The sequence below is a fragment of the Eptesicus fuscus genome, chromosome 3, assembly GCF_027574615.1.
Source record: "Eptesicus fuscus isolate TK198812 chromosome 3, DD_ASM_mEF_20220401, whole genome shotgun sequence".
In the NCBI taxonomy this organism is placed as follows: domain Eukaryota; kingdom Metazoa; phylum Chordata; class Mammalia; order Chiroptera; family Vespertilionidae; genus Eptesicus; species Eptesicus fuscus.
Genome location: NC_072475.1, coordinates 32,061,164 through 32,078,519, shown reverse-complemented (window position 1 = coordinate 32,078,519; position 17,356 = coordinate 32,061,164). Strand labels below are relative to the sequence as shown.

Genomic DNA, 17,356 nt, shown 5'->3' with positions numbered 1-17,356 from the left:
GCCCCTAGAATGCATCTCCCATGGTCATACTGTATTATTTTTCTGAGTGTGTACACTAATCTTCAATCTATAAAGGCCAAGGCTCTATGGCAGTGTCCTACAAGGAATGATATCCCCTAGGACAACTTGAATCATAGATTTCTATTGAATCAGAGCCTCTGGGGAGGGTCCCAGGATTCTGCTTTCATTGGGTCCCCCAGAGGTGGTCTTTCTACACACTGAGAAGCATTGGTCTACTATATTGATCAATGCTAATATTTTATGGGAACTTACTGCAAAAATGTTTATTTTAGCACAGGATTTGCTCCATGATTCTTTTAAAAAGCTGCTTTATGTCTTATAATTTTAGGTTCTAGATCATGAGCCAACTGCAGGAAAGTAGATGATACAGAGAAACCAAAAGATGAAATACTAGCTGCCACCTGTTTAACCATTCATCTCTTCTCTCGATTATTCAACTATGTTAGTACTATGCAAGGATTAGGGATACAAAGCTGTGTAATACCTCTGCAACAGTAGGCAAAATGGAGGATTAAATAAATGTTTGTAAAATAATATATTTGGCATTATATTAGAAAGATTTTCCAGGAATTTTATGGGCATGAAGGGCTTAAAAGAGGAAATGCTCCTCTCTCTGGTTCAAGGAGGAGGCCATGCTTTGTACAGAACATCTTTCCAATAGAACAGTAACAAATGGAGAAAAATTTATTTGCAAAAATCTCCTTCACATGAAACTGTTTGGAAATGCATCTCCTACACACGACGTACTGGCACACCAGCACATCAACCCCTGGCAAACACAGCTACAAGATCACCGGTAGAGGTGAGGGAAGGGTTATCTGCATGTGCAGGAATCTCTGTATACAACCTGTGAAAGAATTTCTCTCCAAGATGCCCACCTGTAATAGAAACACTGAATACCATCAGCAGTAAAATAGAAAGCATTAGCAATACGTGGAAGCTTCAGTAAATGGAACATCGACTCCATTGGTTCTATTCAAGTGCTTTAGATTCTTGTAAAAGAAAAAAATAGATTTACATTCTCTTTCTATCAGAATTTGTGATGGATTGGTTCCACTTGATTTATTCTAGTATCAGACTTTGCTCATCTAAGACAACTGCTCTGTGGGAGAGGGTCCATACAGTCTTGTGGCTGCCACTCAGGTCAGGACAGTGGTTAGGGGTTGGCTTGGTATGGAATGCATTTCACATCACATGAGTGGCCCTCACATGATGAGAGGGCAATGCATTCAAGTACAAACCTGGCTCTGCTTCCTCTGAAGAAAAATCTCCAAATGTAGCCAGGATTCCTTTAATGTCCTAATTTTAATAATTTAGGAGGAGTGTTACTTAATTGCCAACATTTTTACTTACCCAAAGTCTGTAAAATTTAACTGCTTCTTTGTGCTGAATATGCTACAAACTATGCATACATCAGGTAGTTTGGGCACACATCTTGCATCTGATTTAAACAGTAACAGGTGTCCACCAAGATAGATGCAAATGTCACACCGGAGTCTTGGGTTATCTACTCTGGCTCGGTTTAAATGATCACACTTAAGTAGTTACTCACCAAATCATTAAAATAAAATGTTCATACTTAAATATATTTATGGATTGCCTCAGCAAAGGGAAGATACAGAAAGCACTTCAATATGATTTTTAATCTATATGCACCAGGTCAACAGTATAACATTCTTCAGATAAAATAGATCCTGAGCGAGTTCTGAAATTACACGCACACATTCACACACACATTACACCATCTATTCTTAACGGTCTATTTAAGTAGTATATTTGTTTTGATAAAATGTAATGTGCCTCTATTGAGCTTGGCTGTATTAATTTTAGTAATTTCTTTTTAAACTTACAGTTGGCAATCAGTGGATAAATTATATATCATTCTGTGGCCTTAGAACACATGCAGAGCTTGAAGGAAACCTAGTCACTGAGCTCATCTATGTCCACAGCAAGTTGCTAATTGCTGATGACAACACTGTTATTATTGGTAAGTAGATGGTCTCTAATTTTGTTTCTTGCTAGTTGACTTATATCATGCAAAAATCTCTCTCTCTATTCCTCCCAAGCTTCCTTTGCAGTTGAGAGAGACAGTAACATACTATCTAAAACATTTCTGGAGCAGTCTGTTTTGCATACAACCTTTCTAACTCCTGCTTTTTATCTATGAAGGAACACAGGCACAGAGCAATTAAATGGCCATTGTGCAAATTACAGTATCCAAGGGCAGCAGTTTGACCCAGCAGTGCAATAAGGGGCCTGCTCTCTTTCATTCTTTACTATCCCCTTATTTTTATTGAATCCAAGTACCTACATTTTGGGAATTGACGGGGGAGAAATGGGGAGGAAATGAGTACCTGATGGTAATTTGTATGTGTTTGCACCACACCCACCTAACCATTTTCTCAGCTCTGACATTGTGCAAGAGTCAGAATCGGAAGGATACGAAAATATTGTTGCCTCTGTGCGTTCTGCTTTTCCCCTCGAGTCTGTTTTGGGTGTCATTAACCAGGGTGCAGAGGGGACCAGCTTTGCTGGTGTAAGGTGGTTAGGGGAAATTGTGAAGTAATGATATGATGCACCCCAGACTAAGGTCTGCAGTCTTTTCTTGTCAAGGATACACAGTAGAGTTCTCCAGAGGTCCTCTCCCCACCAACAGATTCGGACAGTTCCTGGTTGTAAATTCTACCCAGATTAGATCGCCTTGCCCAGAGGGATGGGTGTTCAGCTTTGTTGTTTTATACACATGGAAAGCTTTGTTTTCCCATCCTTGAATTGTTTTGCTTTCAAATATGATGTTACACATACACGGAAAGGGCAGGATGAGAAACAGTATTAATAATCATCCAGGTAAGTGAGTTGACAAGGGTGAGGTGTTACTTAGAGATACAATGTGTCCCACGGTTGGGGATTCTGCTCATCTGTTTTAAAGGGAGTGTCGTTTTTCAGCTAGTGTCAGATACTTCCCTATTCTTTAAGAAACTAAATGTTTTGGAGTGTTTTGAAATGTTTTGTCAATAAATATGTTTATCATCCACTGAAAAAGGGGGTGGGGGTCTTATCTAATAGTAATGAGACTGTCTTAACTGGAACATGATTTGAAAAGAAAGAAAAAATATTTCTGAAGTTAGAAAATGTATAGACCACAGTGTGGTCTCACACGCGCATGCACACACACACACACACACACACACACACACACACACTTTTTATACGTATACAGGACATTTAAGAAAAATGTCTTGTGTCACTGATCCCTTGCTCTATAGGGACCAGAGCACTGTAGGGATTTATTTCCTCCCCCGATTCCCCCAGAACAGGGTTTCTCTTATTTCCCACAGCTACTCTGGCCTTGCTCTTCAGAAGCCATCTCAGAATATATTTATATTAAGTTCAGCAATGACAGTAGGAAGGGGAAATACTGATGTTTGCTGAAATGGAAAAACAAACAAAGTGAAATAAAGCTCACTGGATCTCTTTAGAAAGACTTCAGAACTCTGGAAGTAAAAAATGACAGCTGTAAATATTTTACCTGTAAAGGTCATTTGGGCTTTCAACCCGCTTTATTTTACATAGTGTACACATGCAGAGTAGTTTTCAGTAACAGAGCCATCAGCTCACTAGGTTGGTTGAGTTTTTTTAATTGACTTAATTTCTAGAAAGGTCTCTGAACCCCCAAAGGGCTACAATTTATTCGGGCTAACAGTAGCAGATCCATTTTGCCCATAATTCCTGTCCACTCAGTAGAAACTGAAGACGTGGCCTTGGGAGTGTGAAGAGGTCTTACGTTAGTCTTTAGGGGCTGGATTTCTTCCTCTCCTTCCTCAAGGGCACAACAGACTCCCCCTGGAAAATTCCAAAGGTGCTTCTGTTCCTTTTATCTCAGTGGAGACTCTAAGAGTAAGCAACTTTGTTGTTGCTGCTCTCACACACATCAGCCCTGTTTAAGTCCATAACACAGAGAACAACATGGGAGAGTCTCAGAGAGGCGTTTGAGAAGTTATGTGAAGAATATTGAACAGGCCCTGACCGGTTTGGCTCAGTGGATAGAGCAGACTGAAAGGTCCCAGGTTCGATTCCGGTCAGGGGCATGTGCCTTGGTTGTGGGCACGTCCCCAGTGGGAGGTGTGCAGGAGGCAGCTGATCGATGTTTCTCTCTCATTGATGTTTCTAACTCTCTATCCCTCTCCCTCTCCCTTCCTCTCTGTAAAAAATCAATAAATTATTTTTTTAAAAAAAGAATATTGAACAGGGTTAAGCAAGTATCTAAAAGCTTAAAATAAGTTAAAGTGATCCACGATTAAATTTTCTAACATGGGAAACGTATGCCAGAATTATTGGACAATTGATATAAGAAAAACGAGTAATTGTTCACCCTCACTTTTTCCTCATGAGGAAATACTTGTTTTTTCCCATTGAAGGTCTCATGTGTGTATAGCTTTCATTATCTGTTGGCCTGGGTGACCTGCTGGTTATGAAGCCTGTGTCCAAATTCGTCTCAGTATTGTCACTGAACCAAGTTAACATTTATTTGCTTTTCCTAAACACGGGGCTGTCCTTACGTATAATTTAACTCCACCCGGTTGAAGAAGTGAAATGATGTTTTAGTGTTCACTGATCCACTGCAGAGCACAGTAGGGAGATGGAAAGCGGGAATCGGATGTTGCCACTGCCCTGCAGCCCTCCTAGCCTGGAGGGGTGGCGGGTATTCTTTCCACCTGACACCAGAGCATCCATGTGGATAGTGCAGAACCAGAGCAGGAAGGTCAGGGTGGGTAGGTGAGTGGCTGTAGTTGAAGGGCTGTCCCAGCAAAGGGAGATTCCACTGGATCTAGTCTCATGGGTCTCAACCCTGGCTGCATTAGAATTGCCTGGGGAGCTTTAAGAAAACATATCATTTAGGGGGGAAGTTTATTCATGTCTGCAATTTACCTTAAACTAGATTCACCACCTCCTTCCTCCCCCTCCTCCAAAAAAAAAAAGGATAGATTAATAGATAGATGAAGGGATGGGATGGTATTGCAAAATACTAATGGCTGTTTTCTACTTGCAGAAATTGTGATTAATTGGTCTGGTCTGGAGCCCAGACATCAAGGTGTTTTTGTTTTTGTTTTTGGCACCAGTATTTTTTAAACATTCCCTAGGCGATGCTCATGTACAGTCCAAGCTAAGAGCTTCTGACCTGGACACACAGGGAATACGAGTGGGTGGAAGGACAGGAGAGCTGATGTGGGTTCAGTGGAAGAATCAGTTGTCCTTCAGTAAGCTAAAATAGGGCACAGCTGGTGAATTCCTTGTCTTTTATGGCTGTAGCACATGGCCACATACTTAGTGGCTTCAAATAGCACAAATTTATTGTTCTGTAGGTTAGGAGCCCAACATGGGTCTCACTGGCTGCTATGAGGGCGTCGGCAGGGCCGAATTCCTTCCTGGAGGCTCTGAGGGAAGTCATTTTCTTTTCCAGCTTCCAGAGGCGGCCCACATCCGTGACCCCCTTTCTCCATCTCTGAAGGCAGCTATGTTCCATACATTCCCAAAACTTTCAACCCATTCTGCTGTAATCTCCCTCTGAACCCCTTTGCTTTAAGGACCCCGGTGATTAAGTCAGGCTCACCCAGCTAATGCAAGATAGTCTCCCTATTTTAGGGTCAGTTGATTAGCAACCTTAATCCCATATGCAGCCTAATTCCCCTTTGCCATGTAACACAACAAATCCACAGGCTTTTACCTTAAACATATCCTTCAGGGCCATTATTCTGCCTACCACAGGAGGATTCACAATTTCTGTAACAAAATATGAAAAAAGGCACAAAGGAAAAGATGGATAAATCCAGATACATTAAAATTCAGAAACTGTATTCATTAAAAGACCCTATCCTATCTAATAAAGAGGGAATATGCTAATTGACCCTCACACCATCGCAAAGATGGCTGCGCCCACAGCCAATAAGGAGGGAATATGCTAATTGACTGCAATGCCCTCAAAGATGGCAGTGCCCACAGCCAATAAAAAAGGAATATGCTAATTGACTGTCACTACCTCAAAGATGGCGGTGCCCACAGCCACAAGATGGTGGTGCCCAGTCCCCTCAGCCCCACCATGGTGGTAGTTGCTCACCTGCCTCCAGAGTCTTCCAGTCCCTTCAGCCCCCCAGCCATCCAGGACCGGCCCGAGGTGCAGGCAAGCCTTGGATGGCAGCTTCCCAGCTGCCCAGGGCAGCCTGAGGCTCAAGTAACCAGGGCCAGCCGAGACTCAGGTAACCAGGGCTGGCCAAGGCTTGTGATGCCGACAGTGGCAGCAGCAGAGATGTGATAGGGCAATGCCTTCCCCTGATCGCTGGTTGCCTCCCACCCCTGAGGGCTCCCAGACTGTGAGAGGGGGAAGACCAGGCTGAGGGACCACCCCCTCCAGTGCATGAATTTTCACACACCGGGCCTCTAGTAAAGAGAATAAAAAGATAAACCACAAACTGAAAATAGATATTTGCAGCACACTTAATAATCCAAACCAATAAAGAGCTCCTATAAATCAGTCAGAAAAGACAACATCCAAGGTAAAATGGGCAAAGGAACTGTAGTAGAAAATCACCAAAGAGGACATATATGACACCCATAAATATGCAAAAGGTGTCCATCATCATTAATGTAATAGACAAAGAACAGTTTTTTAAAATACCAATTAGGCAAAATTAAAAAGCCATGCAATCCAAGTATTGGCAAGGCTGTGGAGCACCAGGTATCCAGTCCTGAGGACAGAGCCCAGGTACACACTCGTGCGTGTGCACCAGGAGACATACACGCGCTGTGTTAGAGCATAACTGTGCATCACAGCAAAACCCAGAAGCAGCCCAAACGTCTACCAACATAGAATGAATAAGTCCTGGTGTGTTCATTCAAGGAAAGTCATGATTACAATGATGCACAGATAAATCCCAAAGACATAATATTGAACAAATATGCAAATCTCAAAAGATTATGTAGGATTCCCTTTATATAAACTAAAAACATGCAGAACATCATGAACAGCAAATTCTCTATGAAGTTTCCATCTCGGAGAGGGAAGGGCATGCATGGGAGACATCCGGGGGCTTCCGGATGTGGTTATGTTCTGTTTTCCAGCCTGGGTGTTAAATTCAGTGATGATTTAGTATTCCTAAGATATATATTTTTTTCATGTACTCCTTTGTATTTTGTTATATTTCACATGTTTTAAAAAGTTTCCTGATATTATCAGACTTAGAAAATACCATTTTCTAAAAATTAAGTGGTTTTAAATATCAAGCTAATATCCTAATGAAAAGAAGAGATTGTAGTTAGTGCAAAAAAAAGTACTACATGACTACAACACGTATTTGTTGTAAACAATGCAAACTCTAAGGGCAGGTATGGAATAAAAGGTCAGAATTCCCCTTTTTGTCCTCCCTTTCTTTGCCAGAAGGCACTCCCCCTACTTAACAGTTCAATGTGTAACTTTCTAGAGCCTCGCCCTCTCTTCTTTCCCATGTTATAAAGTAGAATAATGTTATATCTGCTGTTCTGAATTTGGTTTTCAGAATGTCGAACCGTTTAACAAGAATAGAGGTAGCATTTACATCAACAAACATCTCATTTTCAGTATCTCACTTATTACATTCATCTAAAATATTCTCAGCCCTTTTTCACATTCTTATTAAATAGTAGCCAACACTTAATCAGTGTGGTTGAGAGTCAGTGCCCTGGGTAACTCCAAATCAGCCCTGGAAATAGAAAAACCACTCCTCTCTCTAAGAATTCCAGCTCAGAATGCCAGGAATGTGTTTCTCTCTTTGGGAATAGGGCCGACCTTGGTGGGATGGAGACTGGGGGACTGGTGTGAAAGTGTGTGTGTGTGTGTGTGTGTGTGTGTGTGTGTGTGTGTGTGTGTGTGTAGGAGGCTTCCCATCCCCAGTTTTCCTGACAATGGAGAGCAGTGATGACCACCCATTCCAACAGCCTGCAGCCTGAGAGCGGCCTCTGCTGGAGACCAGGGGTAGTGAAGTCCCAAAAGAGCACTGTGGGAACTGGGTTCCTCTCCATGCTGCAGTTCACACACCAGGGTGAGGGGTGATTAACCCAGAGAGGAGGCTTCTCTGATGCAAATGCTACTTGTCCTTTTCTACGGCAGTGTTCTCTGGTGCAGATATTGTAAAGCATTAACAAGAATTTGATAATGATGCCAATAATAATTACCATTTGTAGAGCCGTTCGTAGATTAGCAAGTGCTTTCACATGACCTTACTTAATTCTTACAATGACATTGTGACCTCAATGTATAAAAGGCAAATTAAAGCTGAGAAAGATTAGATGACTTTGCCCACATTAAGGCTGTGCCAACTGCCCAATCCAAAGACATAGCTGTACATTTTCTAGTGTAATCAAAAAGTGTGCGTATAAAGGATGATTGGTTGCTAACAAAACAAAGTGTTTCAAAGATTGTCTTGTCACCTTCCAGCGTTCTGGTAGTGCTCCCAAATGCCTGGCGAGGTGCTCCGTCCTTCCTCTGTCACCCAGGGTCACTGTGGGGCTCCATTCGCATCCAGAGTTATCATAGATTTGCACATTAACTACATGACAACTTTGTGCAAATGGTAGTAATGTCTCTTCAAGATGGGCCCGATTTTTCTCATGTACAACGTCCCTCCAGGTGGGCTCGGGCCAACCTGCTGTCACCTTACACCCTGAGTGTCCCCATCACAAGGGCCAGCCAGTGCTCCAGCTCAACCCACCCCTTCTGCTCCACTCCCCCAGAGGCAGAGGAATATGTGATTAGGGCAAGAGGAGCGAGAAGAAGAAAGAACCAGTCAGGCCCTTCTGTAGTTTCTAGGACACCTCAAGGATTTAAAGAATGAATCTGCAGTGATTAACACAGAAACCATGATTTTTAAAAATATATATTTTATTGATATTTTACAGAGAGGAAGGGAGAGGGATAGAGAGTTAGAAACATCGATGAGAGAGAAACATCGATCAGCTGCCTCCTGCACAACCCCCACTGGGGATGAGCCCACAACAAAGGTACATGCTCTTGACCGGAATCGAACCTGGGACCCCGCAGTCCGCAGGCCGACTCTCTATCCACTGAGCCAACCTGGTTATGGCACGTGATAGAGTTTTGAATGCGAGGCTGAGGAATGCAGCAAGCACAGGTTGAACTATTAAAATAATTGCCCTTCACATGGGAGTCAACATTCTTAGCTCATTTGGATTTAAAAATAGGATGGAAGAAAGTTGATATAGAAGCTGTTGGCATGCCACACAAGTGAGGCAAGAGAATGGAAAACCCAGAGCCACTGACGTTAATCTGTATTGAGAGTGGACTCTTGCTTGTGTAGGTACTCTTGGGTTTTGACGCTCATAATTCTATGATCACAAGTTAAAGTCTGCAGAGTCTGAGTTAGTCTCAAAGCTGACTGAACTGAACTGGTAAGCATATCTTTTATTCTTTGTATGCTTATTGATTATACCAGTTAGAATCCTTTGAGCCACAAAATAGAAAATTCAGCTAGAAGCGTGTGAAACAATAAGGAAAATGTATTGTTTCACATGACAGGAGGTGAGAACGTTCTGGCTAATTCGGTGACTTAGAGACCCAGGGTCTTGCTTCTTTCTGCCCTGCCATCTCCAGCTTGTCTGTCTCCTCGTGGTTACAAAACGGCTGCAGCAGCCCTAGGAATCACTTCCTCATCCACCTGCTCAGAGAAAATAGCCAAAGGCTGGAAGCAGCAGCATTCTGTTCTTGTCCCAGTTTATCAAAAGGAAAAAAAAAAACACACAAACTTTCGCAGAAGCCCCTAGCAGACTGTTCCTCATGTCACACTGCCTAGAATCATGTTAAAGGCCCAATCTAAGTCCAACACTGGCCAAAATGAAATTCTAACTGCTGGCTTAGACTGATCAAGATGCACCCCTGGCTTCGGGAAGGGCCCGGGTCCTTAAAGCACAGCAGCTCTTGATAACCTGCACACAATTAGGGTTTTCTTAGCAAGGTAGGATCGAGTGGGCGGGCAGCTGACAGTGTCTGCCACGAAGAGAGGATTGTTCAGCGTCACTGTTTCTCCCATAGGCTCTGCCAACATCAATGACCGAAGCATGCTGGGAAAGCGAGACAGTGAAATGGCAGTCATTGTGCAGGACACCGAGATGGTCCCTTCAGTGATGGATGGAGAAGAGTACCAGGCCGGCCGGTTTGCCCTCGGACTCCGGCTACAGTGCTTTAGGTGAGCCTCCACGCCTGGGTCTGTCTTGAGTCCTTGTACTGCAGTAGAACTGGAGCCCGGCCCAGCCTCACCCATCCTCTCCAGGTTCTTCTTCCTCTAATCGTGTCTCACAGATACAGCACGTGAACTACCAGGACTCTGTGAAATGGCAGGATGTTGTGGCTCTGACATTTTCTATTTTAATGGTTTGTATTATGTGTGTGTGTCATGGAGAAACTGGCATTTTAAATCTATTAATGGGTTTAGGACTAGGCCAGGTCAGACTATCCGGTATCTATTTAAGGTTTTTTATAGTGAGTTTATTTCTAGAAATGGAAATGGTTCCAGTAATATAAGGATATAATAAAAATTATTTCGGTGAATGCCAGGGACTACTGGTATTATTTTACATGTGGAAACTTTGGTTCTCATTGAAGATGGCTCCAGACATGGGAGATGGCTGACCTTCTGCAAGAAGGTGTGAGTTTTAAACAAATCTGTAATCAATCAGAGAAAACACAGGGTTATGAAGCAAGGGCCACGTGGCCCGAAATGAATCCTTCGTTTATTATTATTTTTAATATATATTTTTATTGTTTTCAGACAGGAAAGGAGAGGGAGAGAGAGATAGAAACATTAATGGTAAGAGAGAATCATTGATGGGCTGCCTCCTGCACATGCCACACTGGGGATCAAGCCAGCAACCCCAGGCATGTGCCCTGACTGGGAATCAAACCCTAATCTTCTGGTTCATAGGTCAACACTCAACCACTGAGCTACACTGGCTAGGCTGAAGAGTCCTTCATTTAATTGTTGCTGAAAACTTTCTAGAGTTGGGCTCACACTGGCCCCACCTCAGGCCCAGTTGTCTAGGCTCAGGGATCAGGGGTCCTTCTGGAAACTAACTCAGAGATGGCTCCTTCTCTCCCCTCAGTCATCCCTTGCTCAGTGAGACACACTGAGCTCCCACTGTCTGCGGGGACACCCCGACCACTCTCTCACCTCTCGGCTTTTGCAGTCAGTTCACAACCATGATTCTAGAACTCTATTCGCCAGGATTGGGTTTCACAGTGAGAGCAGCAGGTGTCCCTGCATAAGGGCTGTGCTTTCAGCTATTTGGGGAAAGGCACGGCACAGACACATGCAACAGCATGTCTTAACCCTTCTGGTGTTTGTGGTCGCAGTTGGAAACCGGCACACTTACAGATGGGCCCAAAATGAGCCCCTCCCTTCCGGCAAATGCTGGTGGCCACTTCCCTCCTTCCTAACTCTGCTTCTGAAAACTAATAAAAGCTTCCGTTTCAGAAATGGTTCACTCTGTTCTCACTGCCACGGGAGCTCAGCAAACCCATCCCTCAGAATTGGACTGTCAATACCTTCTCACAATTTTTATTGCCTTTGTTACTAATTGTTTTGCCAGTAAGATTTTTTTCAAACCATTGGTATTTCAATTAGCTCCTAACGTGTTCTGGTTAGCAGGGGAGAGTTTAAAATTAGTATTCTGCTAATCAACCCATTGATTGCCTACTGCAGCATAGGCAGGGGAAAAATATTTCTTGTGTAAGCTAGAAATGTCATATTTTTTCAGTTCCATGAGCTGAAGTCTTTTCTTTAAAGTGGTGGGCTTCTTTATAACGTTCTGAAGGTATAATAATTATAGTAGTAGGTGGTGCTGATTGCAACATATTGTCATTGTACAAAATCTGGCAAGCACAGAAAAGCAATAAAAAAAATCAAATTTATTTGTAATCCCACCACCCAGTGCTAACAATTTTAACATTTGACGTATATCATTCCACTTTTTCTACACATATATATTGCTATACTTTATGTCCTTTTTTAAAGAAAACATGATTAAGATCTTGCAGTTCTACAAAATTATTTCTTATTTATGTAATGTTACACACACTTTCATTAAGTATTCTGTAACATCTAATGGCTGCATTATATTGTGTATGCCATAATTCCTTTAAGTAGTACCTCATTGTTAGGCAGATTTTCTGCTGACATATAAAAAAAATGGGTATGTTTCTAGATAACATCTAGTTTACTTTCTTAATTGTTTCCTTAACTAAATCCTAACTATGGGATTTCTGGTCAAAGGAAGTGTGCAGTGCTCTTTGCTTCCAACTTCCTATTGTGTCTCTAGCAATATTTAGAGGGCTTATTTCCCCTGTCTTCTCTGAGTTCTGTTAGTTTATTTAGTCTTTGCCAATTTGTTGGATTTCAAATGGAATTTTATTATTTTAATTTGAATGTTTAGGGTTTTCAAAAATGTATTCACATGTAATTGTTCTTTTGTAGATTGTCTCACCTAGTTGTGATCTTTGCCCAGTTAAAATGTTTTAATTTAATTTTAATGATTTGTAAGTAATTATAAATTCCTATGCCACATTTGTTACAAATCTGATTTTCAATTCCTCTTACTTAGAGGATTTAGGAGAAATTTCAATTCTTATTAATCAAAGCTATCAAGGTTCTCCTCCCCATCCCCCACCACCTTTTCTTATTGGTTTAGAACAGCTTTACCAGCCCAAGATTAAACATTTACTTATGTTTTTCTAGTCCTTATTTGATATTACTTTTCACATTTAACATCTGAAATTTACTTTGGTATAAGAAATGAGGTAGGAACTCTCACATTTCCCCCTAACCAACCAGCCGACCCAGAACTGCATGATGTGCTGTGGGTGCTTTTTGCCTCTCTAACCTGCTGATACACTGAATGGCCACATATCCTGGCATCACTAGGCTCTCCATGATGTTCTATTGAAAGTCAGTTTACTTTCAATTTGATAGCATTTTAATTATTGTAGCTGTGCATTTTAATACTACTTGTGGCCCTACCATTTCCCCAAATTAGTATTCTTTTCCAAAATAACCGTGGCTACTCTTAAATATTCATTCTTACACATGAACTTTTGAGTTATTTATTCAAGCTCTCTTCTTAATTTTTATTGGGATTACAGTAGATTTATAGATTAACTAGAGGCCAGATTGCATGAAATTCATGCAAGAGTAGGCCTTCCTTCCCCCAGCTGCCAACACCAGCTTCCCTCTGGCACCCGGGACCCTGGCTTGGCTCTAGCCCCGGCTGCGTCCGGAATGATGTCTGGAATGACATCAGGTCTAATTAGCATATTACCCTCTTATTATATTATAGATATAAAAAGAATTGACATCTTTATAATATTGAGTCATTCTATTTAAGAATAAGATATAGACTTCAATTTATTCAACAATTTTTTTTGTTCTTCAATAAAGCTTAAGGGTTTTTATTATTGGGCGTGTTCTTAAGTAAGCATTAGAGTTTTTTGTATGCTGCTCTTATATATTTCATGCTAAATTTATTCCTAGGTGCTTTTATTTTTCCTGGCTATTTTCAAACTGTCTTAAAGAGGCAGTTGTTCTTGAACAATCATTTTCATTTTGTCACCATGGCAAACAAAGATAATATATTAAAAAGCACCACAAAAGCCTTGTGTCCATTTTAGCTCTTTTTATTAGGAAATATTCTCAAACATAAATATTGTGGCCATTTTTTTCCTCTTAAAAAATGCAACTTCAATCGATTTGCCACCTGGAAAAATAGAGAGACATATTTTAATGTGAAGTCAATTCTAAGTAGAATCAGTCATCAGGGTGCTGCAATTATATGTCCAACAGTTCATTAAGTCCTAGAAAATTATCCAAACTTCACAGACGTAACCATCACTGAGCAGAAACCATTATCTTCACAAGTAGAGTCAGAATCATTTAAAGCAACAGACGTGAGGAATGGGAAGAACAGAAACGATTTTCTGCAGTTTTTCTATTGTCCCACTGATGTGTAAACAATTCAACTTTAAATAAATAATTGCCATAATATACATCAATATAAAAGCAAACTCATTTTCTCTGGAACCTTAGTCCTCAGAAGAATACCCAGAGTACTTCATATTATTTTCACTGTGCATTTCAATATAAGTTTCTTATCATTAAAAAACTGACAGGGAAAATAATTTATTACTAGATGTTGTCTGTTATAGACTTATTTAAATATTTTTTCTACAAAGAAGCTCTTCACCGCTAACATGGTAGACACGTTGCCTTACCTCTTGTTCTAATTTAAAAGCAAAGTCACAGAAATATTCTTTTTGCTGTTTTCAGCTGGTTAGACCTGACCCAAATCAAAGGTATTATTATAACTGATTTATTGTTACTAATATAACTTGTACAGTCCCTCAAATTAGGTCCAATCAAATTTAGCTTTGGGTCTTAATGAGCAGCAGCATCTGTGTGCAAACATCATCCCTGAAGACCTGTGTAAAAGTGATTCCTATATTATTGTAGCTGCGCATTTTAATACTACTTCTTGCCCTACCATTTCCCCAAATTAGTATTCTTTGGCTGAAGGAGACATTATTTGAAGTGGAAATAGAATTTGAGGTTACAAAATTCTAAGATTACCAGTGAGCCCATGGTGCCAGATCCACTTACTTTAAAGAATTTTAATATAGCAAAAAAAAAAAAAAAATGCAGACTAAAACTAAAAGGAGATGCTTTTTTATCCCTGTAAGACTGGCTGAGCTTTTTCAGGAGTTGATAATGTTGGAGTAATTGGGACATAACAACATAACGACCTCCACACTGTTAAATCCAATCAATGGTCACTTCTCATCTGAAATTGGCACAGTTCTCCTTGATGCCGTATGTCATGTAGTTCTGGGATACGAGGTCCTCTGGCTTTTCTCCAGTCTCCATGGCCATTCCTCCTCTCCCCAACTGCTGAGGTGCCCCAGGTCCCCTTCTCTGTCTATACTCACTCCTTTGGGTAAACCCAGTTAAAGTCACATGGCTTTATGCATCCTATATAATAAAAGGCTAATATGCAAATAGACCAAATGGTATAATGACCAGTTGCTATGATGTGCACTGACCACCAGGGGGCAGACGCTCAACACAGGAGCTTCCCCCTGGTGGTCAGTGAACTCCCACAGGGGGAGTGTCACTCATCCAGAAGCCCTGAGCCAGACTCACAGCTGGCAAGCGCAGTGGTAGTGGCAGGAGCCTCTCCCGCCTCTGTGGCAGCGCTAAGGATGTCCGACTGCCAGCTTAGGCCCACTCCTGGAGCAGGCCTAAGCCGGCAGTCAGACATCCCCCAAGGGCTCCCAAGCTATGAGAGAGCGCAGGCCAGGCTGAGGGGACCTCCCAACCCCAAGTGCAGGAATTTCGTGCACCCGGCCTCTAGAATACATATATGGACAATTCTAAAATGTATATCTCCTACCAAGCCTTCCCCCACAAACTCCAGGTTCATTTTTTCAACTGCCTACCTCACATTGCCACTTGACTATTTAATAGATATTTCAATAGATTAAAAATGGAATTCTTAATTTTCCCCCACAAACTGGCTCTATCCACAGAATTCACAGTCTCAGCTAATGGCAACTGCGTTATCCTAGTTACTCAAGCCAAAACCCTGCTAGTCATTCTTGGTGCCTCACTTTTTCTCATACCCTATACCTACATTATCAGTAAAACCCATTGGCTCTACCTTTCTCTCCACCACCCAAGCCGCCACCATCGTTCACCTAGGTTATTGCAGTAACTCCTGACTGATCTCCCCATTCCAACCCTTGCCCTGCAGTCTGTTCTCAATACAGCAGCCATATTTCAATATGCAAGTCAGATCCTATATCTCCTCTGCCCTAGTGTCTGCTATATGTCTCAGTTTCACTCAATGTGAATGCCAAAGTCCTTCTAAGGCCTATTTTCCCATTTCTATTTTCAACAAAGCACAAGTCTTTCTGATATTCTTGGAACCTACCAGGTATGTGAGCAAAGGACTCTGGACTCAGTTTGAATTTTAGCTCTATTACTAGTATGTGTCTAAACTTTAGGTCCTCATCTGCAAAATAGGAATCATGTACCATCTACCTCACAGGATTAAGATGGAAGTCCTTTTTAACCCTAAGGCCTTCTCTAAGTTCAGGGTTTTTATCATTTTCAAATATGACCTCTAAAACTTGTCTTGCTTTGCTTGAGAGTTTCTAATTTTGAGTCCCCTGTTTATATACGATCATTCAGACAACATCTAGTATGTGGTTTCTTTTATGCCAGGCACTCTGGGGATATGAGAGCAGCCAAGTCATGTTCTCTCAAAGAATGATTATGCTAGAAGTGGGAAATGGGCCTGGTAGACATAAAAAGTTGCATAGTGTGTATTGCAGGTGCTCTGATAAAAACAAAGCATATGTGAATTATAGTGGGGAACAGAGGAAGAATGTTCAAACCTCCCAGGCTTGATGGAGAGAATAGGAGATTGAAAGGGGGGAGCATAAAAAGTTTTATGGGGGTGATTTTGTACTGAATTCTAAAAGATGATAGATAGGGTTAGGTAAACAGGTAGGCAAAATTCAGAGCCTCCCTAATTACTCCCATCTCGTACTCTTAAAGTATATCTGTATTTACCAAAATTTTAGTCAATTCTTTTGAGGGTGATTATTTATTCATTGTTGATCTCACCCACTAAATTTAAATCTACCAAGAGAGGCTCCATGTCATTTGTATTTCCTTCTGTACCCTAGAGTTCAGCATAGTTATTGGACCAAACGAAGGAAAAAAGGAAGGGAAAGAAGGGAAGGGAGGAAGGAAGGAAGGAAGGAAAGAGGGAGGGACAGACAGATGGGGGGAAGGAAGGAAGGAGGGAGGGAGGGAGGGAGTGAGAGAGAGAGAGAGATCAAGTCATGGTTAAGAGCACAGGTTTGGGATGGTCCTGGTCAGAGGCCCAGGTCTACAGCTTACCAGCTATGTGGCCTTAAAGAAGTTATTTAACCTCTCTGTGCTTTAGTTCCCTTATCTATAAAATGAAGATAATAATAGTTGCTTTTTCATAATGTTGTAGAGGATTTACTGAGATGGCTCTTGGAGAGGGCTTAACACATCTTGTTTATTGTTAGAAGGTATGATGCTGCTGCTGCTTCAAGTTTCTTCAAGGTTACGTGTTTTATTTGCTGGCACTTGTGAATGCTAATCCTATTCTCCATGGTGCTCACCCATTTAAACCAAATTACAAGGACTCCCTTAGATCAAAATTAAGGCCTCTCTCTCTGTTTAACAGTTAAAACTTTCAAGCATCATAG

At 41.5% G+C, this 17,356-nt stretch overlaps 1 protein-coding gene across 1 annotated transcript in view; it reads left to right on the top strand.

The window, feature by feature from the left end:
• PLD1 (phospholipase D1) overlaps positions 1–17,356 on the top strand; it is a 122,180-nt gene that overhangs the window by 99,933 nt on the left and 4,891 nt on the right. The window contains exons 23-24 of the mRNA XM_054713729.1: positions 1,874–2,008; positions 10,100–10,253. Coding sequence (XP_054569704.1) covers positions 1,874–2,008; positions 10,100–10,253 — 289 coding nt within the window. The remainder of the gene's footprint in view (positions 1–1,873; positions 2,009–10,099; positions 10,254–17,356) is intronic.